We start from the raw sequence: 26,862 nt of genomic DNA, 5'->3' as shown, positions 1-26,862 counted from the left end.
CAAGTAGACCTCTTGTATGTACAGTACTAGGGAGGCACTCTCTCACTTGCCCCGCTACAAATAAATGTCAGTCGCATAACAAACTGATATTTTTTGTTATTCTTAGAGCGGCCGTTTAGCCAAATTGAGTGAACAAAAAGAGACTATATGTAAGAGCGCACTGGGAAGAGATCGCAAAGAGTGGAAGGCGTTTAGGAGGATGGCTTTGCCGACAGTGAGATTTTAACGGCTAAGAAAGAAATATGTAAAAAATAATAAAGTTTGAATGTGATGGTTCTAATCGTGCAGTCATTAGTGACAGGTCCAAGACCGTCCACTGACTTCACTTGAACACTTTTTTTTTTAAATCATGGGCTTGCTGCCCAGAGTGGAAACCCACGACCTTTAGCAGTGCCGGCAGATTGTTACTGGCCCCCCGAGTCTCTCACGCAGTCACCTCCAGTGTGGAAGGTGGGTGCTTGTGTGCGTGAGAGAGCCCGGGCCAGAAAATTTTGCTCATCAGTACCATCCTGAGGTGATGCAATTTAAGTAGTGCCCGATGTCTTTATACGACCAATAACGGTAAATGGTGGTGGGTTTTTGTTTTGTTTAAACGAGTTGGAACGATGACATATTGCACTTTCATCGGGCCAAGGAGGACATTTGTGGCACTAAAGTTGTTTGACCTGAGGCGGTGCTTATTTCGAGAAGACCGTCAGGATAGTTGTCAATGCAACGTTTTAGCAGCCAAAGCACAACGTGGGTTCTAAACGCAAGCCGGAGTCTCGCTCACGTCTGCACGTGGAGGAAGACGATCTGGTGGTACAGGTCCACAGGGGGTCCTAGGCAGAGATTACATTTGCCCGAACCCCCACTTTCAATTCATAAACTCCCGAGTGAGATGACAAAATAGATAAGAGAAGAGAGAATGTAGTGAGAAGAGAGAATGTAGTGAGATGAGGGAGATGAGCGCGGAGATAGACATAAAACAGAGATGTAGTGAAACGAGAGATGTAGATGAGAGAGAAAATATGCATTTAATTAACTTTTGTATGCTTATTATGGTTTGAAGTCGAGCTGACATTTTGCTTCACCAATATTTCTTTCACGATTCAGGCCCTCCCTCCCCCCCCCATGGGATTACTTGGGATCCTACGCTTTTGCTTATTTGCCACCCATACGATACGGTACAATATATGCTTGTCCACTGCCTATCTTAATGCGGCTTTAGAGGACCCCTTCTCAGCGCGCATGGCCCAGCGCCGTTTGTCTCGAGTGCTCATAAAAGTCCGCAGTTCAGCGATGGAGCCATCGGGGCAGGGAGATGGCGACTTCCGTGGCAGGGTGGAAGAGGAGCTGATTGCCGTGCCTGTCGCGTACCTGCGATGAATGGAACCGTGAAACGCAAACTGCGGTGCGCGTCTTAGAACAACAAACAAGCACAGACGCATGTTGTGGCTTTGCTCTCCAACACACCGGTTGTGCTGTACTAGTAACGAATTGCCGTGTTCTGTTTCCGTGACGAACCTTACTAATTGGCTGTGTCGGGTGGTGGCGGGTTTAACGACACTTTTATATATTTACGCGATCTAACCCAAAAAAAACTGTATTATGAACAGGGCCGGATTAAGGCACGGGGATTTAGGGGTTTGCAGCCCATGGGCCTCTGCCAGCCGGAGGGCATCCAGAGATTAAGTGAAAAGTTATTTCATTTTCGAATGCTGAATTGTATTTGTTAGCCTTGAAAAAATATATTTTTATTTAACTTTGTTTTCCTTTAGAAAATATTACTGGGGGCATCACAGTACCTGTAGCCCAGGGGCCTACAACATCTTAATCCGGTCCTGATTAGGAACACAAACAACCTTGTCGTGCCTCTTGTTTAGACGAGTGGGTTTGGTAGCAGGGTTGGTGGTTGTTGGTGGTGATGGGAGTCGTGGTGGGGGTAAACCCACAACAAACTAAACGCACTAATGGTGTGTTTATTCAGATGTGGCCCATTATTTTTGGTGTATGCCACATGCATACTTTATAATATCGTGGGTAGATTTAAAAAATAAAAAATGTTTAAAAAATCCGCGACATAAATCACCACTCGCTCTTGCCAAACACGAGATGTTTGGCTGGGGACTACGTTAATTACATGTATTTACAGTCGCCTTACCATCTACATATTGTCATGATGTCTTAATCAATACGGGGTGTATGGATATCACCTATCGACGCTGTTGATGGTAACAATGATAATCGATTAGGTGGCCTTGCCTTGCACATACACACACGGGCTAATCGTTATAAGCGTGTGTGCATCACCATGTACTTTAGCGTATAAATACCGCACTGTTGAATAAAAGACGGTTACAATTCTGATGATAATTATATACAGAGATCTCCAGGCACAAGAAGCTATCGATATGGGAAAGCTTTAAGTTGGATCGATCACCAAATGGTTCAAGCGGCATCACGTCAAACGTGAGGCAAAAGTATAAATGCAGTGCATTTGTTTAACACGTAGTCAGCTCTCGCGATCAATATTATCCAGGACACAGTTTTTTTGGGGGTTAAATCGCGTAAATATATAAATGTGTCGTAAAACCTGCCACCACCCGACACAACCAATTAGTAATGTTTGTCATGTAAACAGAACGTGGCCAATTCGTAGCTTCGTCTTCTGCCTGGAAACCGCAAGGCACCTTCCCATCATCCTCGGCACAAAAGGGAGGATGCGTTGAATTGATCGATTGATTCATTCGTCGAATAAATGGATTAAAATAAGCGCGAACGTTTATGGTGCGTGTATGAGGGACGCCGCGAAGTGATCCATATTCATAATCAAATGACGCGCTCGATTCTCATTGGCCAGGAGCTGTCACAGGGGGGATTGGAAGATGTGAGAATCGTTCAAGTCTGATTGGTCGTCAGGGTAATTTGAAAAAAGCGCGGGAAAAAAGCGATTTAATAATTAAATAAATTTGCACCCGCCGGGTCTAGCGGCTCTCGAGTTCAAATATCGCGCTCGATTCTCATTGGCGAGGAGCTGTCAAAGGGGGGAGGAGCCAAGGCAGGGCGCGCAATCTGATTGGAAGACATGAGAATCGTTCAAATCTGATTGGTCGTTAGAGTAATTTGAAAAAAGCCCGGGAAAAATATGCAAATGAGGTGTCGGTTGGGAGACGGTGAGGAGAATTGAAGGGGGATTGGTGGAGAGTCGGGGAAAGTTCCAGACAGGATGGGGAAGAGGAACAAAGGAGTGGAGATAAAGGGGTCGGGACTGCACCTAAACGGAGTAATTGCCTGATGTGTTACGTGCTGTGCTGCAGACAGAATACATCTGTGAAAAAAAGCTTCATAGCTCATCTGATTCCTCCAGCCTAAATAAAGATTTTTAATAAAGCCCAAGACTTAGTTGGGATGGAACTCCTTTCTTACACTTGCATCAAATTAGAGCAGTGCCGACTGATTAAGTTGCTTATCAACTAAAAGTTGCAAATGGCCTACTTTTTGTGATTGATTAAAGTACTGGGGTGCCCCCTCCTCGCCCCTCCCTAACAAAGTGAAGGCTGGAAACCCCTCCACCAAGCCCCGCCCATCACCTCCCATCCAGCGGCACAGCGTGGGAGCAGAAGTGAGAATGTATCCCCCCCCCCCCCCAACTATTGTTTGAGAAATAGAATGGATAATTGGTCGAGTAATCGATTATTTAAATAATCAGCCCAGCTCCACGTCAAATCATGTTTGACTTCCTGTATATTTAGTGCACCACTTTGGATTTCACACGCACCAACAATGGGACAATTTTGTTTCGATTACTGGTATCAGCTCGTTACCCAGAATCATGACGATTCATTAAATCACGGAGGTGGAGGAATGTTTATTTATCGACAGCACAATACAATTCCCAGCACTCTGGATCGTAACGATGATCTCCGTGACGTCGTTGATCCATTCACCAAGCACTGTAATGCATTGATCGTCACCATTTTTCATATATTTTTTTTATAGACTTTACAATTCATTAAATATCAAACCGCGTGCTAAATGGTTTAACCTGCAAACCAAATGCCCACAGATCTATAAACACAGCTAATAAAGCAACCATTTGCTGTTCTCAGAAACACGCAAATAAACACTATGCCACAAAATAAACATTTAGCATCCATTTTTTTCTCGTGCAATACACGCAAGTCATTGTTCACGCCGAATTTGACAACAAAAAGTCTCAAATCTGCACTTGCGTTGATCCGAAAGCTCGTCTATGTGTTGATATTGGCCAGGCAACCCGTTCCATGACGCCGCCATAACAGCAAAGACACTCCACAAGTCTGATGTTTGGCACCTGCACCAATATGGGAACTAATATTGCGATTGATATCGTCTGTCCCATCTGATTCTATTTTCGAGAGTGAGAAACTATTCCGCAGTGACGTGTTACCAGTTAAAAATAATACTGGTAGGAACCACCTGGTTCCACCAGCCCACAGGGGATTATTGTGTCCGTCCGTCCGTCGTGCATCCAAAAATGGGAGGGGAGGGGCTGGGTGGAAAGGGGAGGGTGGGGAGGGGCTGGGTGGGGAGGGTGGGGAGGGGCTGGGTGGGGAGGGAGGGTGGGGCTGGGTGGGGGGTGAGAGGGGTGGGGCTGGGTGGGGAGGGGCTGGTCACCCCGTGGTGCCCTTATAAAACTCAACGTTTAACCTACTCACGCCGGCTTGTGCCCGCCCTCACAGTCGGACATATTTGCGGAATACACCACGCCGCCGTTGACCCTGGCCACTGACCGAGCAACCCAACGTTCCTACCAGCTCCCTCCGCAGGAATGTGTTGATGATAATTATCCGAAGAACTTTCTATATTGATCATCATTGGCCATGATCAATCCACTGATGCATTATCACTTGAATGTGATAACTCCTACTTCACGTTCACGATGGCACACACCACGTTTTGACCATACTTCACCATCCTAGTGAGCGCGCCACTGACGTTCAGCCAGTGTGATCGTCTGTGGTGCGGTGTTTACAAACCACGACGCTGCCACCCCACCGCTAAGGGGCCGTCCATAAATGACGTCACGCGATTTTTGACGATTTTTGACTCCCCCCCCCTTCGTCACACGACGTCACAAAAAGTCAGACCCCCCCCTCAAATATGACGTCACAAAGCTTTGCCCCCCCCCCCCCCCCAAAAAAAAAAACATGCTTCAAATCGCTTTAAACTATTTATTTAAAGTTGCGCATTTTGATGTGACGTCACTTGTCTCAACCCCCCCCCCCCCCTCGTCACACATCGTCACAAATGTCTGACCCCCCCCCTAGGTGCGTGACGTCATTTATGGACTGTCCCTAAAGCAACTGGCTTGAGCGCATACCCTGTGATTCACCTGAAGTTTTCCATAACCAGAGCAGCCACACAACACATCAGCGTAGGCAGCGTGAATCATCCTCCATACCCAGTCGAGCAGGGAACTCTGAGCCAATATTTTGGGCCAACGGTGTCAAACAACTTCTTGGTTCTTTCGGTAAAGTCACGTAGAAGGGAAATAATAAAATAAATAATCAGGTGAGGACGGCTGCTTGCGTTGTGGCCGAAACGTCGTGAGAATTATTTTATTATGTTTTATTTTTATTATTTTATTACTTCCCTTCTACGTGACTTTACCGAAAGAACCAAGAAGATGAATCCCTGTAGTCACGAAAGCTTTAAATCGAAGTGTCAACCAACGTTGCATGTTTTCTGGGTTAGCTGCATTCAAAGGTAGTGATCTGGGCACAATGCAACCAGCTGCGCTATCATGTGGTTGTTTAAATGTTTATTTAAAATACGAGCAAAGGAAAAATAAATACTCGTTGTAAATGTGACCTAAAAGATGCTACGCAATGTTCTCAGCGTTTTTGACGAAGCGAGAAAAGAGACTGACTGACTTGCCCTCCGAAAGCCCGTTCACACTCACTTGACGCGACACGAGGAAAAACGCTGCATAGCCCGTAACAGACTGTTGTGGCAATATTCAAATATGCTCAAAATGTCCCCCCCAATATATTGCTATAAAAATATAAAAAGGTAATACTAATTCCTATGCTATGTAAATGAAAACAACAATTTGCTAAACCTTGGCCACAATATCTGGACTTGTCTTCATATAAATCAATGCATAGATTTCTGTTCATATGATTGTGGTTATGGTTGTAATTTATTAATCCATAATCTCAAACATTACATTCAATGAAACAAGAAATGGCAAAAAAGAAAAAACAGAGCAATGTAATACAATACACTATGAGACATTTTTGTAAAAAAAAATTCCATCCCATGTGTTAGTGAATTTTTAAATATTTTAGGCAGGAAATGGTCCCCCCAATGTTGACTCTATAGCTACGTCCTTGGATTAGCACCTATGAAGGTCGGCACGGCACACGAGGGGGTGGGTGGCAAGCACCACGCCTGACCGCCTTTGTCTCCCCCAATGGCGATGTTTTTTTTTTACACACCGCACCAGGTACTCATTTGAGGCTGAGTCGACCTGGGGGAGAAGGCCCAGAACCGGTTCAGAAAATCGTCACTGGTGTTTGGCCGTGAGCGGGAGTCGAACTCGGGTCGCCGTGTTCGTCGCGCAGCGTAGCGCTAACCACTGCACCACCGCTCCCCATAACGAGAACCACAACACCCACGCACTGCGGGCTCCTCTCTCGTCCCAGCGAACAGCAGGAGGCGAGACCGTCAACTAAGATGGATCGAGCCACCCCGCTTGTAGAAATAACACAGACCGTGCCTTCAAGTGGTACGATGGCACCTGACAATTCAGCTTTGCCTCCCTCCCACGCTCTCTCTCTCTCTCTCAGTGTGTCCACATGAAATGATTTATCTTTCCAGTGCACATGCCGCTGCCTCAATAATGACGTTTTGGGCACTTTCACGCTTACTGTACTAGAAAATTGCATTGATTTGCATAGGTTCCTACTTTTAAACCCAAAAAGAAAATTATCCGTGCAATCTAAACGATGGGGTGGGAAAGTAGGATGTTGGAGCAGATGCATCTGTGTCTCTCGATGGTAACGAATTGAAATTTTAGCCAAATACTTTTGGGGACATTTTCATAACAGAGCGGTTTGGGTTTTTATTTTCCTTTCTTTATCGAGATAATCCACGCAATAAAAAAAAATCCTCACGTTAGCGAGCAGACACGCAATCATCAGGGGTGGAGGTGATGCTTTTGATTCGTGCTTTGCTCTCGATTTTTAAGCTCAGCAAAAAATGTATACATTTCGAATCTTGAATAAAACCGTGATCCTCACTCGTGACAATCCATTGACTTGCTGTGCAAGTAGATTAAATGACGATTGGAACGTAACGGTAACGTGTAGTGGTGGTGATGATGATGATTGATGATGATTATTATGCATCAGTGCTGGGCTCCCACCACACGATTTGCGTGGGCTGCATGCGGCCATCTGCTGGAGAAAGGACTAATGGTGAAGCCGCTGGCAGTAGCTTCTCGTTTCTCAGTGGGTATCTACGTAGGCATTTGGGTCTGTATGTGAAACTATGGTTCAGTGTGTGGGTCTGTGGGTGAATGTATGGGTCTATATGCGAGATAATGGGTCTCTATGTGAGTCTGGGTCTACGGGTGTCTGTGGGTCTCCATGTAAGTCTATGGGTGTCTGTGCGAGTCTGCCGGTCTCTCTGGAAGTCTACTGCTCTCGATGTGAGTTTACGCATCTCTCTGTGGGTTGTTGGCTCTACGAGAAAGCCCTCATGGCAAAGCCACTGCCATCGGCTATCCACTTACTCGGTTAATCCACTAACGCACCTTATAATCCAGTGAGATTGGAAGCCCCAACGTGGAGTGTGGAGCCTCCTCAACCTGGAGCGAGCCACGCATTGCATCGCCAGGGCGTGATGCATTTCCAAGCCTCAGTGAACTGCACAGAGGGATCGACTCAGCTACGTTATTTCTAAAGCATAGCGACGAGAGGGCACGGTTAAGACATGTTTGGCAATTTACGCGCCAGTGTCCTCGGCTTAACTGCTTAGGAGTTATCGAAATGTCCGGCGATGAAAACACTAAACTAAATTAGAAACTATTTTGAAACTATGTTTTTGGTTCTTTCGGTAAAGTCACGTAGAAGGGAAATAATAAAATAAATAAAATAAACCTATTTATTATTTCCCTTCTACCTGACTTTACCGAAAGAACCAATAATATGAATCCCTGCAGTCACGAAAGCTTTAAATCGAAATTTATTTTTAAACTAGGAATTATTTTTTTTATTTTACCATGTAAGGCCCACTCTGAGCTATTTTGCTCTTTTTCAGAAACGACCTGGTCACAGATGATATCTCAACGAAGTGGCTTATCACGTGGACATTTGTAGCAGCCAAATACTCTAAACGCATGACGTTTATTCTAAATGTGGAGGGAAACACCGGAGTTTGGAGAGGCATCATCGCAGCGAGATATCTTTTCTTACCCACAATTGTTGGGATATTCAGAGGGCAACGATGTGAGCCAGATAGAGTCCTGTAGATGTGAAACTTTGCAAGCAATAGACCGGGCGTTTCCCACCAAGTATATGCCGATTGCACAGCACACGACAATGAGTTTAACTCACGGCTCTGCAACCCGATAAATTGCACGTTTAAAGTTTAAACACATGCACATTCAGCATACCCACATGTTTTAACAACAGCGTGTGACTACTCAGTTCGCACATGCATGCATGCATGTATACACGCTCAATCCACCTGCAGATTTTATAACGACTGGTGTCACAATAATATTTGTATTTCCGTATGCATGAGGATGAATGGAGAACGGTGCGTGTTTCCGCCAAGGTATGGAACGCGATCAAAGAGCACGTGTAGCGTGGAGACGGAGCGTTAACAGCTTCGGGAGGCAATAATTCAGCAGTGGATTGATCTTGGCTCACGATGATTATTCTGTTCATGGTACTTGTTTGCGCTCTGTTGATATACGTATAATTAATCAGTCGTCTAACCTACTCCATAATCTTACACTTGTCACAGATGAAAGACGTCATCCTCGACAAAGTCTGAATGACGTCATGGTTTTTCTTTTGGGGCTAGATTGCGTAATAGTTTTCAAATGCTCGAATGTAGGATTTTCTTTCTTCATCCTCACTGCCTGTGATCTACTCGCAGCTGGATTAAAGTCTCCCCCACAGCTCCTGTCACCTCTCACGGTCTCGTGATGCGACAACGCGCATAGCACCCGCATGCAAGATGACTGTATCGCTCCATCTCCACGGTAGATGGACTCTCGGGCATATTCCCTCCATTGGCTACCACTCCCATCATCGCTGGTCCCGCCATAGTCCAGGGGGTCGGCAAATCTGCTTCGTCAGGTTGTTTACCGAGGACCCATCGTCTCATATTCACCCAATTCGAGAAAAAAATTACTCTTCTTGTTATTTTTGGTTGCTTATCCCTGGGGTGTAGAGTACCCCCTACCGAGCCCACTTACTTTAATTAATATGCTGTCTCTAACTTGTGTGTGTCTAACTTGTGCGTATCTAACTTGTGTGTGTCCTCCAATCCATGTGTTCGTCTTTCTGTCCCTCAATTTTAATTCCAATCGTGCATCTCCCCCATGCCTCGTTATGCCCTTCTCAGCCTTGTGTTGCCTTCTCTTTGTCAATGTTTACGCTTTTTATCATCACACGAGATATTGACTCCAGAAGAAGAACATTATCAGTGTTTCCCAGCTCACATGGACTCGGGCAGTTGTGCTGATATTCCTGGGCCACCTCTACAAATGACACGCGGACATGGCGAGGACTTAGGGTGGAATGGTGGCGCAGTGGTTAGCGCACTATAAACATGGCCAGTTTGATTCCCGGCCCAGAGCTGACGTTAGTGGCGAGTGATGTCTTATTCAAGGGATGGTGCTGGAAGGGAACACTGGAAGATGCGAAGGGGAAAAAGACTCCAAGATCTGAATGGACGCGAAGCATCAGACATAGGACTTGGAATGGCAGTTATCTCAGTTGAGAGATGCAACAATGCACAGATAGATAGCGCATACATTGCAAGGAGATATTGGTGAAGGAAACGGTCATGACCAAACTATTTGAAAACGGATATGAAGTATTTGAACCAGGAAAAGCCAGAGTCCGTGACCAGGGAAAGGGAGGTCTGGACCGCCCTACACAACACGCTCCCGCCACGACCCTCACAAGGACAAGCCGACTGAGAAACAAAGTGCTTGAATCAGTCCTGGGTTTCGCCTTCACAAATCCGTAATGGTCAATGTGGTAAAGCGATGGTCAAACACCTTCCAGAGCTAACACAGTCGACTGACAATCAGATAAATATGTAGATATTGTGCGGACCAGTCTCTCTCTCTCAGACAATCACTGTTGACTTCACACCTCTGCAGACAATGGTTGAACAATAACATGGCAAGAGCCCTCTTTTTTGTATCAACAAGGTGAAAAGGATAAATGAGAGGGTGCAATCAAGGCACGGGTAATGCAGCCTACTCAGTGTATCCCATTATGAAAGACTTTGACGATCAGACAATCCAGGCAAAGTCTCCGCAAGCTGACAAGCTATTCCAAACCGATGTTTAACACGGGCTTCTAACCAGAAGCGGAATTGTGTGAATACCAAAAAAAACATGTTTATCTTTCTCATTCACTGCATCCTTAAATGAATTTACTCGATTTGAAAATGCATTTGGGGTTGTGTAAATACTGTATCCCACTGGGTTTCCAAATTCGCCTCTTTGATGGAATAATTACTGGCGAGGGGGGGGGGGGGGAGCTTTTTCTTGTACTTAAAAAGGGTTGGAAAAATCGATAGGTTTTTTATAAAAAATAACAGTAAATGCATCGTCCAAATAAAGAATCCAACGTACGGCCAGAAACACATTTTTACACAGCACTCTTCTTTTGTTCATCAAGCGTACATTTAAGATGCAGTGAATCATCACGATATCTTATCTTATTCACGTGAATGGATTTCTTTTCCACTCATGCCAAACCCAATTGTCTGTATGTCTTCGTTGTGTGCGGGATGGTTTTTAAAAGGGTGCGTATATATATATTTATCCATACTATCGATTCGATGTTGCCAAGGCCCTTGTCAAATAAACAGCACTTATTCGTGCAAATTGGCAACACAGTGCACGCTCATGAAGGTGCAATGATGCAATTGTGTGGCAGGGGGGTTGGGCTTGAGGGGGTGCAATTACGTCATCGGACTCAAATCCGTCACGAATGTCACCACCGCAATGACGTCACCGAGTCATCGCCTCCCCCCAGCCCCCGCCGCGGATTCATATCGAGCGGTTTGCGTTGGCGAACGCTCGGAAGGTGATTTTCCTCATTGTCAACAAAATTGACAATGCGGGTTCTTAGTTACAGACTTACGGTGAGGGGGGAGGGGGAGCGGGGCATCATTTATTTATTGTCATCTTTCAAAATGCTCCGAGAACGTAGAGCTCGCGTTAATAAATAATGCAGCTGCATTTTCTATTGTAAAAGTCGGGGGTTACTTAATACAAAATATATATATATATACAATAGGCCACATTGTGCTTGTGTTTGCTTCGACCCCAATGACCTTGATGTTCTCATAAAGATGCAGCGTATATCCGCTGTATGCCCAAACACAACATTCGAGGGCGATGGTCACGCGAGTTGGAGTAGCGGTGATAGACGTAAAGGTCTCCCGGTATTAAACATTAATTTGTCTCGGTGATGGTAGAAGCCATCTGTTTTGTTGTAGCGCAAAGCCACCATGGTGTGCGAGGCTGCAAATAACAAATCGTAATGATGATGGCCTTTACCCAGGAAAGCCTCTGTAAAGCTCAGCAATGTTTTTTTTTTCCAGTAGAGTCTTGGATTGGGACGCTTGGCCGATTCCACCAATTAGTGTGGCATTTGGGAAACCCCACGTAAGTGAGAGGATAACACACAAAGCTCTGCACATGGATTCAAGAATCCATTGATTTTATGTTACTTCTATTCCCCTAACCTGCACTACCCTGGAATTGTCAAACAATCTCCTGCATCCAATTCCTTGCTTCTGAGATGAGCAGTCAGGGTGATTTGATCGTAGTTTTCATTGGTGCAAGACAGCTGATTTAACAAGAAAAAATGGAAATAGTTTGCGTTTGGGCATCACCAGCCCTGAATGGTATTATTAGCATTTCCCCCCATGAATAAACGATAAGTTGTGCAGATCTGCAACGCATTTGTTTATCCCGTGTGTTGAAATAATTATAGAACGTGGCCACATTCTGTCTGCTCACAATATCAGCTCAGAAATTAATCAATGGTGCCATTAGTGTGCTTTTTTTTTGCTCAAGGTCAAGAGGACATTGCTGCGAATGCCACCACGCCTCACCACCGCTCCCGTCCACCAGATACCGAAAACGGTTGTGGAGGCAACACCTGACGACCACTCAGGACCACACTGCTCAGTGAGTCTCGAGGCCTTATCGTCAGGAGGTTTCCAAACTGGTATGTTCCAGCGCAATTGCTTCAGGCAAGATGCACCCAAGAACGAACAGCTCCCAACCTCTGCAGAGCCGCATCTACGCCACGTATTCCCCGGGTGCCCGAAGCTACGCTAATGAGAAACAAAATACTCTAAAGTTGCGGGTCACAAGCACGCCTTCGTGGCACTGCAGTGGCGTCAATGCGACATCGCTGCAAGACCTCTCCGTGACATTGCGACCGCATCCCGAGGTGGCGATTACCGTGCGCGTGGCCGCAACTCTGAAGGTGTCTTCTTGGTTCTTTCGGTAAAGTCACGTAGAAGGGAAGTAATAAAATAATAAAAATAAAACAAAAATAATTCTCACGACGTTTCGGCCACAACGCAAGCAGCTGTGGCCGAAACGTCGTGATCATTATTTTATTATGTTTTATTTTTATTATTGTATTACTTCCCTTCTACGTGACTTTACCGAAAGAAGCAAGAAGATGAATCCCTGCAGTCACGAAAGCTTTAAATCGAAAAATCTGAAGATGTCGTTTTCTCATCGGCGCGCAACGGAGGCGTCGCCTGCAGAATGGGTGCTGAAATGGACAGCGCTCCGTGGTGCAGCAATGCATTGTAGGTAAGGGGTCGCCTTTTGGCGTTCGTCTCAGGTCCTGACGCTGGTTGAGACGAGGCCTTCAAGAAGGCTGTTTCTGGTGTCGGCCAATCCGTTTCAAAGACAATGCAAATACTACCAGAGCGTGCTGGTGTTTGCATGTTCACCACAAATACTCTGTGTGGTCAATGCAGACTTGATTCCTCGGAAAAGGTTTCTCTTTGGTGTTTGAACATCTTAACGCCATCGTGTTTTTATTGCCAGAAACGGTAAAAACATGTTCTTATTTTTTCACAGAAAGGGGTTGTGTAACGTCGCTCTCCTCGTTCAACGAGTAGTAGCGAGATTCGGCGTCGCGATTCCATTGAATGACCTCTCACGTTTAACATTGCGTCGAATGTAGCGGCCTCCAGTGGCTTGAAAGTTCACGTGGACTCATTACATGCAAGTTAACCGATTCGGAAAGGAAGAAAACCACTTTGCCAGTGTGCCCTTAGGCGATTCCATATACGTGGTGTCTCGAGCTTAACAATTCATATGAATCGAAGATGAATCGATTATTACTCTCGGTCATCGTGACGCATCGATAGTTATTATTGCCTGCATGCAAACACCGCATGCCACGTTGAGCGTACAGCAACAAGTGCACACTTTAGAATATACCACGTGGCCATTTAATCGGAACTTTTAAATAAATGATGGGGGGTGGAGGAGGGAGGGGAACACGTCCCATACGAACTCACACACAAAGACAAAGATCCCCCGTGCAGCCGACACAGGCTGTCAGGGCAGGTATTGTTAGCGGGCGCCTATTAAGGGGGTTGTGTTGCCAGAATGACGCCCGGCCGCTTTTGTACTAATTTAAGGTTGAGTCGACCTAAGGGAGGCCCAGAACCGGTCCAGATAATCACCACTACACCACGTGCTATCCGTGGATGGGAATCGAAGTCGGGCCGCAGGAATTCGCAGCGCCGTGTGCAAACCACCACGCTACCGCTTGTCACAAAAAAAGACAAAGATCCCTATATAGCTTTAACAGACTGTTGGGGCAACTGCTGTTAGCGAGCACCTATAAAGGCCGACACGGCCCACGAGGGGATGGGTGACCAGGACCTTTTGTTACCCCAGTAGCGATGTTTACACACCGCACCGGGTACTCATTTGAGGCTGAGTCGACCTAGGCGAGGCCCACTACCGGTTCAGATAATCGTCACCGGTGTTTGGCCGTGAGCGGGAATCGAACTCGAGTCGCCGGGTTCGTAGCGCAGCGTGCTAATCGCCACGCGACCGCTTCACACCAAAAAGAAAAGATACACGCGCGCACGTACACACGCGCGCACGTACACACACACACACGTGTCTGCGCGCGGTGAACGCGTACAGAACGGTCTGGTTCCCCTGCACACGTGGGTGACCTTGAACACAGACACGGTCTGTTTCAAGTTCATAAGTGCCGTGTGTGTGTGTGGCATCAAGCTCGACGACCCGAGTTCGATTCGTGCTCACGCCCAACATCGGTGACGATTATATTATTTGAACCGGCCCTAGGGCCTGCCCTAGGTCGACTCAGCCTAAAATTAGTACCTGTTGCGGTGGAAAAACATCGCCATAAGGGAGACAAAAACGGCCGGGCGTGGTTGCTGGCCACCCACTTTCTGGTGTGCCGTTCCGGCGTGATTCATAGGTGCTCGCTAATAGCACTCGCCCCATCAGTCTGTTACAGGCTGAATAATGCGATTGTGTTTTTCGTATTTAATTCGCCATTTCATTCTCAAGGAAGGCGTTCATTTCTGGATGCTATTTTAACAAAACCATAACACGTCGAGGTCTGCGTTGGCGGCGGTTTTGCGCCATCAGGAATGAACAGATGCATTCAAAAACGGGAAATCCCATCAAGAGGGAACTTTGATCCGAAACGTCATACAACTTGACATAAATGTTGCGTTTTAAGGAAGTGTTCGCAACGAGTGTGGTGAAAATGCAAGAATATAATGGGCTGCGGTGACATTGCTAGAACATAATTTTTTTTATATGTATAATACCACCCGTATCGCAAACACCACTTTTATGTTGATTTAAAAAAAAGAAATGCGTGCCTGTAATCGGATACCATTTCAGGGACGATGGCTCACTTTCAAAGTGTCGTATCTGCGTTTGCCTTTTGTCAAACGACACAATGGTCGCGTGGGGACTGACTGGGTTTAGGTTACGGAGGTAGATTGGTGACCCGTGTAACCGGGGGGCGGGCGGGGGTGGCGGTGGTGACGGAGGAGGGGGGTGGCGAGAGAGCGAGCCAATGAGTCGCTCCCCATCATCAAGCGGCAGCGAGACGACGGCGCGAGACGCGGCATAGACGCACGTGCGGCAGGGGGTTGCGCGCGCGCGTGCGAGGGGTTCGTGACTCAGCGCGCACGGGGGCGTAGATGACGAAGCGTGCGGGTGATGAGGCGTACGCGTGGGTGGATGTGCGTGTGTCTGTGCGTGTGTTTCTGTTTGTTTGTGTCTGTGTGTGTGTGTGGGTCTGTGGGTCTGTGTGTCTGTGGGTCTGTGTGTGTGTCTGTGTGTGTGGGTCTGTGTGTGTGGGTCTGTGTGTCTGTGTATGTGTGTGTCTGTGTATATGGGTCTGTGTGTCTGTGTGTGTGTGTCTGTTGTATGTGTGTCTGTGTGTGTGTCTGTGTGTGTGTCTGTGTGTGTGAGAGAAGCGATAGCGCGTTGCTCTATGAACCCGGCGACACGGGTTCGATTCCCGCTCACGGCAAACACCAGTGACGATTATCTGAACCGGTCCTGGGCCTCCCCTAGGTCGACTCAGCCTCAAATTAGTACCTGGTGCGATGTGTAAAAAAGCATTGCCACTAGGGAAACAAAGGCGGCCGGGTGTGGTGCTGGCCACCCACCCCCTCGTGTGCCGTGCCGGCCTTCAATAGGTGCTCGCTAACAGCACTTAACAATCTATTAAGGCTATGGGGGGGGGGTCTTTGTCTTTGTAGGTGTGCCTACTTGACATTTATTTGTGGGTGATTGGCTGTGTGTGTGGGTGATTGGCTGTGTGTGTCTCCGTGTAGTGTGTGCTAATGACTAGCTGTGTTGGTACGTGTGTGTGTGCGTGTGATGTTGTGTAAAATTGATGAGTTTAACACGTAGGCTTTCGTGACCAATATTATCCATACTACAGTTTTTTTTGGAGGGCGGTTAGAACGCGATCTAACCCCAGCAACAACAAAACCCTATATTATGGATAATATTGACCAGTTGTGTGTACATGTGACTAAGTGTCCGCTGTGTCAGTGTGTCGGCTGGCTTGCGATGGTGCTGCTCGCTAACAGCACTTGCCCCAACAGTCTGTTAAGGCTACATGGGGGGGGGGGGGGGTCTTTGTCTGCGTGTGTGTAGGCGCGTATGTGTGTGTCGGCGCGTTTCCGTGTAGGTGGGCGTGTAGGTACGTGGGTAGGTGTGTATGTATGATTGATCGTGTGAGTGTGATTAGGTGTAAATGTATGATTGATCGTGTGTGATGAGGTGCACGTGGGTGTGCGTGTGCACGTGTAAGTGTGTGCCAATTACTTGGTGAGAGTAGATGTGTGTGTGTAAGTGTAGAATACGCGTGTGTGTAGAATTGTGGTTGTGTCTGTAGGTGACAATGAGTGCGTAGACGCCCGCTCACGAACAACACCAGTGGCGATTATCTGAACCGGCACTGGGCCTCCCCTAGGTCGACTCAGCCTCAAATGAGTACCTGGTGCGGTGTATAAAACATCGCCACGGGGGAGACAAAGGCGGACTGGCGTGGTGCTGGCCACTCACCCCCTCGTGCACCGTAACGGCCTTCATAGGTGCTCGCTAACAGCACTTGCCCCAACAGTCTATTAAGGCTACACGGGTGATCTTTGGCTTTGGTGTGTAGGTATTTTGAGCGGTGGCGTAGTGGTTAGCGCACTTCGCTACGTCACCTGGCTGAGGCCCAATAACAGTGGCGAATATATTAACCGGTCCCGGGCCGCCCCTAGGTCTACTCAGCAAAAAAAACCCTGGTTATGTGTATAAACATCAGCTGGGAATACAAAGGCGGTCGGGCGTGGTGCTAGCCACCACCACCCTCTCCGTGCACCGTAACGGCCTTCAGAGGTGCTCGCTAACAGCACTTGCCCCTACAGACTGGTAGCAGGCTACATCGGGGGATATGGGGAATCATTGTCATTGGGGGCGTGGGTGTCAGCGTGTAGGCGTGTCGATTAATAGGTGTGTCCCGCTGTCTATACAGGTATCTATAGGTGTAGGTGTTTGTAGGTGTGGGTGTAGGTGTTCGTAGGTGTGTGTAGTTGTCTATAGGTGTGTATGTAGGTGTGTGTAGATGTGTGTGTGTAGGTGTGTGTGTGTAGGTGTGTGTCTGTAGGTGTGTGTAGGTCTGTGTAGGTGTGTGTGTGTCTGTAGGTGTGTGTGTCTGTAGTGGTGTATGTGTAGGTGTGTGTGTATGTGTGTGTAGGTGTGTGTGTCTGTAGGTGTGTAGGTGTGTGTGTAGGTGTGTGTGTAGGTGTGTGTGTAGGTGTTTGTAGGTGTGTGTCTGTATGTGTGTGTAGGTGTGTGTGTGTCTGTAGGTGTGTAGGTGTGTGTGTAGGTGTGTGTGTAGGTGTGTGTGTAGGTGTGTGTGTAGGTGTGTGTGTAGGTGTGTGTGTAGGTGTGTGTGTAGGTGTGTGTGTAGGTGTCTGTAGGCGTGGGGAGCGGTAGCGTAGCGGTGACCGTGCTTCGATTCCCTCTCACAGCAAACACCAGCGACGATCGTCTGAACCGTTCCTGGTCCTCTCCCCTAGGTCGACTCAGCCTACAATGAGTACTTGATGCGGTGTTTAAACATCGCCACTGGGGAGACAAAGGCGGTCGGGCGTGCGCCCTTTCCAGACCTTCATAGGTGCTCGCTAACAGCAATTTAAGGCTACAACAGTGGGAGGTTGGTTCATTGTTATTGTTGTTATTGTGTTATTGTTGTGTGTGTGTTATTGTTATTCTTAGGTTTTTTCGGTAAAGTCACGTAGGTAAAATTTTTTAATAAAAATTAATGAAAGTTAAATTAAATAAAAATCACGATGTTCCGGAGGCAACACAAGCTTCCGTCTTCCGCAGCTGTGTTATTGTTGTTGCGTGTGTTATTATTCTTGTTATTGTGTGTTATTGTTGTGTGTGTGTTATTATTGTGTGTGTTATTGTTGTGTGTGTTATTGTTGTTGTGTTATTGTTGTTGTGTTATTGTTGTTGTGTGTGTTTGTTGTTGTGTGTGTGTTTGTTGTTGTGTGTGTGTTATTGTTGTTGTGTGTGTGTGTTTGTTGTTGTGTGTGTGTTTGTTGTTGTGTGTGTGTTTGTTGTTGTGTGTGTTATTGTTGTTGTGTGTGTGTGTTTGTTGTTGTGTGTGTGTTTGTTGTTGTGTGTGTTATTGTTGTTGTGTGTTGTGTGTGTGCGCGCACTCACTAGCGGCTGAAGAACTGCAGGCAAAGCTCCAGCGTCTCCCCCTCCACCTCCGCCTCGGCGAGGCTGGACGAGGGCGGACGGAGCGGCGGAGGCGCCGCGTCTTCGCCGGCCGACTCGGGGGCCACGCGCAGCTCGGCGAGCATGGCCGAGAGCAGCTTCCTCGTGCCCTGCTCGTCCGCCATGGTTTAGCGCACGAGCGAGTGACAAAACCCCCCCCCCAAAAAAAACCAAAAACCCAAAACAACAACAACAACAACAAAACCGAACGGGCAACCGATGAGGATGATGCACCCCCCTACCGCACGCGCGCGCGCACGGCACGGGCACGCGCACTGCAGCCGCCCGCCTCTAACTTAGAGCGCGCGTGGTGTGGTCTGGGGGGGTGGTGGTGACGGTGGTGAAGGTGGTGTCTCGGTTGTGGCGCTGCTGCTGCTGCTGCTGGTGGTGGCGTTGGTGTTGGGTCCGCCGACTGCCGTCGCTGAGCTCCGCTCCGGCTATTTAAAGCTTTGCCTCCTCCGCAAGTTTCACCCACAAAGCAGCGGCGGCGTCTGTTGTCGGCAGCAGCAGCATCATCATCAGCAGCGGCAGCAGCAGCAGCGCAACCCACTCGCTCATCATCCGGGGTGCGCGGCGCGCTCGACATGCATCGTCGTCGTAGCGGTGGCGGCGGACGAAGGCGCTCTCGCTGTGCCGAGACTGTCAGTCGACAGCGATGTGCGCTGCGCACGCTGAGGCTTTGCCATTGTGCGCCTTCTCACGCCTGCCCCTCTGTGTGTGTGCCTGTCTGTGTGTCTCTGTATGTGTCTCTGTGTGTCTGTGTGTCTCTGTGTGTGTGTCTGTCTCTGTGTGTGTCTGTGCCTGTCTCTGTGTGTGTGTCTGTGTCTCTGTGTGTGTCTGTGCCTGTCTCTGTGTGTGTGTCTGTGTCTCTGTGTGTCTCTGGGTGTCTGTGTGGAGACGACAAGCGGACAAGGGAGCGGTGGTGCAGCGGTTAGCGCGACGCTGCGCTCCGAACCTGCTGGCCCGAGTTCGATTGCCGCTCACGGCCAACACCCATTGACGATTATCTGAACCCAGCCTGGGCCTCCCCTAGGTCGATTCGGCCTCAAATGAGTAGCTTGTGCGGTGTAAAAAAAAAACATTGCCATTGGGGAGACAAAGGCGGTCGGGCGTGGTGCTGGTCATCCACCCCCTCGTGCGCTGTGCCGGCCTTCAGAGGTGCTCGCTAACAGCACTTGCCCCAAAAGTCTGTGCAGGCTATACGTGGGGTCTTTGTCTTTGGAGACAGGCGGACAAGGGATGGCAGCCCCTCCCGGCTAATGCGAGTCAATATCATCAGCGGTCACCTGTTGTGTGCGCGCGCGCACACAATGCGGGGAGCGGTGGCTCAGTGGTTAGCGGCACTGCCCTACGAACCTGGTGAACCAGAGTTCGATTCCCCGCTCACGTCCAAATACCAGTGGCGATTATGTGAACCAGTTCTGGGCCCTCCCGCTCGGTCGACCCCGCTTTAAATGAGTGCCTGTTGCGTTGTGTAAACATCAGCGTTGGGGAGACAAAGGCGTTCGGGCTTGTTGTGACCACACCACTCCCGCGTTTGCCGTGCCCGGCCTTTATAAGTGCTCATTCAGAGCACTTGACCCAAATGCATTTTGAAGGTTATACGGGTGGTTGGGGGGGGGTTATCTTTGTGCATACTTACTGGAACTGATGCGTTCGCATCCTGGCTGAGTGACCAGGGGGCTGTCAGCCACCCCCCTCCTCTCTCTCTCTCTCACTGCCCGCATGATTTACCCAGGAGTCGGCCACCCTCTCGTTTGGCTATCGGAGGGCACGTAGATTTGTTCCAATGCGAATTTAATATTGGATGTATTTTTTAAATATATAAACACACGTGTAGATGGGGAAATCGGTGTTGCAGAGGTTGTGAGAGCCGAACGTAAATAAAAAAAAAAGATTTTTTTTGTTCACTCAATTGCATCGAGAAAAATTCATCCTTTGTTAGTCTACTTCCGCAGAGGGCATGAATACACATCACGTCGCGCCGGTAATTAGGGGATTGGTTGACCATACTTCCCCACGCTGGTCCGTACGGATGATGCCGCTGCTGGATGATCGCCGTGACCGGCAATGAAACTCGGCTGGCCAGGAGCGGCGTGCATGTTCGATGCCGTTAACCGCTGCGCCACCATTCGTTGTAAAATGGTGAGTGTGGGACGGATGCATCCTTAAGGGGGTGGTGGGTTGGTGACGAGCTTCTTTAATAATCATAGGGGGGTGACCACATAATGAGTGTGCCCGGGGGATGTGGCGGTGTTTCACTCCTCAGGCGATTTCCCACCCCCGCCCCGCTCATCCTCCTCCTGTCCTGTTGGGCGAGCCAGAGGAAAATTCCACTTCAAGTGTTTTTATGCAACCGGTCACAGATTCTGACTGGGTTCCACTGAGATTAAAGAGAGAGAGAGCACTTTACATTCAGTGGGCAGTGACCACCACCACCACTACTGCCAGCAGCAACACAAAGTGATTAAACACACATGTATCGCTCTCTCTCACTCACACCACGGGACAACGAAATAAAAGTAAACAACATTTTAGTTCCATCAGACGCCGACGCCGTAAATGGATATCGCCCTGGACAAAGCAATAATCCAGAGGTCGTCAGGGTCGATCGGCAACATCGGTTTAAGTTTCTGAAATCCACCCTCCCGTCAACACCTCCACCGCTCCCTTACGAGACTCGCCCGATCCAGCAGAACAAATGGAAACACCGCGCTCGATCGGCAGATCTCGTGGAATGGAGTAAAGTGTGGGCACCTCCAAGGCCTCTCTAATCGTGGGGGACCGTTGGTCAGCAGCGGCGTACACAAGCGATTAACCTCGTGAACTTTGAGTCCATCACACCATAGGGCCTATGGAGCGATGTTTGTCTGCAACGGTTCCAATATTTTGCGTTACTTCAGCAGCGCGTTAGGGCTTGAACGAACGCCGGCTACAGGGCTTGCCCCGATGCACGACACGCACGCCACGTGGGCCATTCAACGCGTCCAAGGGCCCATTGAGCGCAGTCGATCAACATTGTGCAACATAGATCGTCGTGGAACACTAACATCGGTCACTTCATACCGACCAGTCACGTAAAAGTACCCGCCCTCCATGCTCTAGGAAATGTTCAGCGGCCGAGGCAGTGGTGGAAATTCCACGATCCAATGGCGGGGGGCGGTCTCAATAAGCAGTCCCCGGTGGAAGACGTCTCACGTCCATCCCTGAAGCGTCGTCTCCATCCGCGCAGCGAGCAATCCTCTGAACCACGGCGCTACGCAGCGTTCACGGCGTGCTCACGGCAGCGAAGGGCACCCGTGACGGCTGCGCTTTTGACGGCGAGAGAAGGATGAGACGCCCTACAATGTATAACCCCCCCCCCCGCGAACCGCGAGCAATATAAAGAAATGTACAACAACAACAAAAACACACGATCGTAGGTCGCGGTCGATGCTCGTAAATAAATGAAACGCATTGAAAGGCAAACACGTGGAGTCAGGACCTCCGCGGCAGACGGCGGTAATGGGAAGGAGCCGGCAGCATTGTTACAAGCAGGGACGAGGAGGATGACGACTTCTGCCGGTGCCGAGGGCAGGGGGCCCAAATGTGCCTCTCTCCTGCAGGCTGGGGGACTTCTGTCCGGCCTTCAATGTCCAAGCGAGACGTCGCGACTGGGCCACGGTGGCCTTCATCATTCTCGATTTGAAAACAGTCTGCATCAGCAGCAGGCCATGCTTTCCCACCTGATGACGGACGCTTGTGTTGCGCCCGAAACGTCGTGATTTAATTGAGTTGTTTTCATTTATTTTATTTTTACCTACGTGACTTTACCGAAAAAACCAGGGTACGAGGCCTTAATCATGTAACGTGTACGGCCCTTTTCCCCCAAAACCGCTGCTAGATGGGGTGGGGGGGCCGGATTATTTTGACTCGGCTGGTCAGTGCCGATTGGTGAAATTCGTGGGCATAGACGTGGGAGCGTAGAAGATTCGTACAAGTGGATCTCGATGCCCTCTGGTGCTCGCCACGTGGGCAACGCGAGCCCTGTGAAAACGTGTTGGGTGCAGAGTGGTTCGTCCACATCCACGCTATCCAAGGCACCCGAAATCCTGCCGAGTTTCAGATTGATCGAGTTCAGGCCGAATTGGTCTATCGCCGGTCTGATAAAACGACCACTAAAATCAACACCAATCACCGTAGACTTTCTACAAGACCCAGAGCCCCATCAGGCGTGGATCGTGCAATACGGTGGGGGAGAGTTGTGTGGTGCAGCTTTAAAGGCCCCATTCCAATCGAAGGAGCAGCACACTCCAGACGGCTGCCTGAAGCGGTGGAGGAAAGGGCGAGACACAAGAGACGAAGCAGTGGCGTCCTTATCGAGTGTGCAGGCGGTGCAACTGCCCCAGGCCCACGGGCCGGATGGGCCTTGACGTTGGGATAAAGATAACGGGGGGGGAGGGTAGAACATTGGACAGGGGGGGGGATTTAATTACTTGCAAGCCAGGGCCCATGGCAGCCACGCACGCTACGCCAGTGGAAGCAAGTCGGTGTTGGACCTGTGTAACCCTCTTTTTGGATGATAGAAATGTCAGGCTGACGACGACGACGACGACTTATACGATCTCCTTGCTGCAGATGAAACGCGTCTTGTTTTAAATAAAAGGCTGCTGCTGTGCCATAACTTGTGATCACGAAGTGTTCAGATTCCCGGACAAGAAATGTTTGTTTGTTTTTTGATCGACGGAGTTGACGGCTCAAAGTGACCAACATTTCGTTGTGTGTGACATTTAGAAGACGTATCGTGTAGCAACGTGGCTGGTTGGTTAATGCATCGGTGTGTATCGATAACGCGTGGGTTTTCGACACGGCTGACAGGTGACAAAGGTTGATTGTTGGACTCATGGCGAGGACTGCCTACAGGTAACCCTCCCCCCCTTCCACCCGCCCCCCGTGGCCACACGCGTAAACAGCCCAAATCAGTAATCAGGAGTGGGCGAACAGCAATTTGGTCCCGGGGAATGAGACACGCCACTCCTGTCGAAACATGAGAAAAAAAAAGCTCATCGGATTCCTCGCGTGTAAGTAAATATTCCGATCCTGTGTTTGTGTTTACGCAGCGACATCAATATACATAGCCCTCTGGTTAGATTGATGGTCATGAGAGAACGTGGCAAGAACTGCGAATGTCGATCATGAAGCAGTGGTGGTGATGAATTGGGGCACGTGTGAAGGATGAAGATGGGGGGGGGGGGGGGGGGGGGAAACAGAGACAGATAGTGGAGTGGCACCCAGAGGTCCAACCATTGGGAAGACCTAAAGCCTAATGTTTGAGATACTTTAGAAGGCCTCAGAGAGGGTGCGTGTTGACTGAACAGCTGCAGGGTCTGGCAAATGAAGCGCAGGGCCGGATGAAGGTTCTTGTAGGCCCTGGGCACTTGTTTCGTGGGCCTTCAGTGACAACTCTCTACAGGTGGTACTGCTGCTGCTGCTGCTGCCCCGTGTCACTACGACCGCCGCCGTCACTCGCTCGATTGTGCGAAAAACAACACCATTTGCTAATCTTGCAATGAAAAAAAATCTAGAAAAGTGAATATCTGGTGGTTTTCTCTCACCTTGTGAAAAAACGTTGACATTGACACGAATATTTGTATCTTACACTGTGCCTAACCTTTGCTATATAAATGTAATTATTCAAGATATCTTGGTTACATTTCGTATCTCATACAAACAAACAAAAAGACATGGTACATTATTTTTCTTGTCGGCCCTTTAGTTTCCGTAGGCCCTAGGCAGTGCCTACAGTGGCCGACTGTATAATAGGGCCCTAAGCGTGATGGTGGTGCGGGTGACGGCAAAACAAAATCGGCCCACGTTGACTTCTTGACATCTCCGAACCTCGTGACTACCCACAGTGGAAACCTGCATCCTTAAAAAACATCGCAGCAGGATTTTCCATCGTTCATTGTCGACACGTGGTTTCCACCGTTTTACTGCACGCTACTGGAAACATCCAGTGAACTTCACTTTGTGGAAAGTTTATAATGCAGATGTTTTATTCCTCCACCAACCCCCCAACCTTTTAAATGGGCCTAGTGTGTGCGGTTCTTGAGCACAGATCGTGTTATATCCACTCAGCGTGTTTTTTTCTCAGTTGCAATTGAAAATGAGAAGAGATTTGCATAGCAATTACATTGCCGATTCTGTATATCCCAGCAAAAACGTTCAGTGTATGTTTCCCTTTGACTTCGGTGGTATAATTGTTTACTTAGCAGTGTGGCATTGCCACAGTGGCGATGTTAACTGTCTCGCCTGGTATGCAGGAGGTCGTGGGTTCGATCCCGACCCGGACGCCTGTATACATTTGCATGTTCTCCCCGTGGTCGTGTGAAATTTTCTCCGGGTCCTCCGGTTTTTCCCTCCACGTTTAGAAACATGTGTTTAAAGTATTTAGCTGCTATACATTTCCACATGATAAGCCACTTCGTTGAGCCATCATTTGTAGCCAGGTTGCTTCTGATAAAGGGGCTTTATAAAGCTGGTGCAATAAAAAAAAGTTTAGTTTTTAGTTTATTGCTATTCACATTTGCTCCCGTTTTTTCACCTCCCAGCCATATCACATGGAATGCACCAAAAATCTTGTCAGATCTCAGAATGCAGTTGAACCCGAACAGAGATGGCTGAACCTGAACCAGTCGCAACATGGCACGCGTATAAACAGGCATTTTGCGGGAAGCCACCAACCTCCGACTTGACCAGCGTGCGGTCAAGTGTCGTCAAAATATCCCTCGCGGCCTGCGAGGCGTGGTAGGGTAGTCCCCTCGTGCAGTAATGAATTGACAAACACGGGCTGTACACGTGTGCATATGCCGCCGCGTTTGCACTTGGCGTTGAGTCAGGTCTCCCCCTCTGCAAGGGACTCCGAACGGGAAAAACAAAGTTAAACATGCGTCCAAGTTTCATGCGCATTTGCATTCTCGCACGTGTTCACGTTGCGGTGACATGGGCAGCTGTTATAAACACTTTATTTGCCATATATATAAATCAAATTAAAATAGAAAAAAACTAACATTACAAAGACAATGAAATGCAACGATATGCAGGAAATCTTACGTCACAGGGAAGTTTTCGGCAAGGCCTGCGTTTTAACAAAAAAAAAATGGCCACAAAAAATAACGTATAAACTATGTGCAGCACTTGCATCCTCAGAAGTGGAATTCAGGTGCTCGTTGTTCTGAAGACTAAACTTGTGCTGCAATTCCGTGTAATGACATAACACTATGCTCGGTAGTGCAAGGCACGCATCACGCAGATGCGTTAAAATGCACAGCATTAACAACGGTGGCTTTTATATTACTTTGCTCTGACCGCCGTGACGCACCAAGGCAGCCTCTGCAGTTACCTGCAAGGCACAACACAAAGTGATTTCAGAAAAACTTTAATGAATTTAACGTGTATTTTTTTTACACTTTGCAACACTTAAGAGGTATCCAAAATTATTTGGTGCCATGGAACATTCGTGTAAACGAATCAAAAAGTCGATGTGCACTCGAGACGGGGAGCATGGGACACGAGCGTGAGAATCACACAAAACGTGCAAGCACAAATGTCCACACAAATGCATGCACTTTGACAAATTCACGTGGTGACTGCCACAGATGTGTATTTTTTTTGCATCCGTAATAATGTGAATATCTAGCCAGGCTACGCTGCAGTTAGAAGTATTTGTAATCGAAAAGTTGCAAAGTTAAAATTTCAAAGGTCAACTCTGCCCATTATAATCATCATCGTCCCACTGCGGTCGAAAGATGCAAACCTTTTGCACCAAAGTCAACAGTAGGTTGTCACACACAGAGACCGGGTACTTGCCTGGAGAATGTGGAATTTCTCCCATTGGCTCAGGACTGTAAATCCATGACAAGTGCTACCCTATTTGCTCCTTATAGCAGCATAAACTTTGACTTTTGTACCCATTCCGTAAACGTGTTAATTTGCTATATATAAAAAAAAACAAAATGTAATCACCAGGCAGCATCGTCAATCATTTGGTATCCAAATCGGCCACAAAACTGTCCTCCGAAGCATCTTCTGAAATTGATCCTGGGAAAAAAAGCATAGACACAAAGGGCACTATAGTTACATTGCAAACATAATGCGAATTATATGCAACTATCACATTCATAATAAAAACAATAATCCACCAGACACATTTTGCTCATTGCAACCACGCTAACAGCACCATGGGAGACGAGATGTCATGAAACCTCTCAGGCCCTAAGGGAGTGCGAGACCCCATCTCACCTCGATACCAGCGAGGCATGAGATGA

The 26,862-nt window shown here is 48.2% G+C and overlaps 2 protein-coding genes across 5 annotated transcripts in view; both read right to left on the bottom strand.

Annotated features, from left to right (window-relative positions):
• LOC144730833 (uncharacterized) overlaps positions 1–19,272 on the bottom strand; it is a 77,906-nt gene extending 58,634 nt beyond the window's left edge. The window contains exon 1 of the mRNA XM_078611608.1: positions 18,500–19,272. Within this exon, the coding sequence (XP_078467734.1) occupies positions 18,500–18,681 (182 nt within the window). The 5' untranslated portion in view covers positions 18,682–19,272. The remainder of the gene's footprint in view (positions 1–18,499) is intronic.
• Positions 19,273–25,543: 6,271 nt separating this feature from the next.
• Positions 25,544–26,862, bottom strand: part of TRIM37 (tripartite motif containing 37) — a 44,209-nt gene continuing 42,890 nt past the window's right edge. For 3 of the 4 annotated variants that reach the window (XM_078612034.1, XM_078612036.1, XM_078612037.1), the window contains one exon: positions 25,544–26,635. In XM_078612034.1, the coding sequence (XP_078468160.1) occupies positions 26,577–26,635 (59 nt within the window). In that variant the 3' untranslated portion in view covers positions 25,544–26,576. The remainder of the gene's footprint in view (positions 26,636–26,862) is intronic. The other variant, XM_078612035.1, reaches the window with a different exon arrangement.

The sequence above is a fragment of the Lampetra planeri genome, chromosome 37 (assembly GCF_965212315.1).
Source record: "Lampetra planeri chromosome 37, kcLamPlan1.2.h2, whole genome shotgun sequence".
Classification (NCBI taxonomy): Eukaryota; Metazoa; Chordata; class Hyperoartia; order Petromyzontiformes; family Petromyzontidae; genus Lampetra; species Lampetra planeri.
The sequence above is the reverse complement of the archived record's forward strand: the minus strand, read 5'-3'. Positions and strand labels throughout refer to the sequence as shown.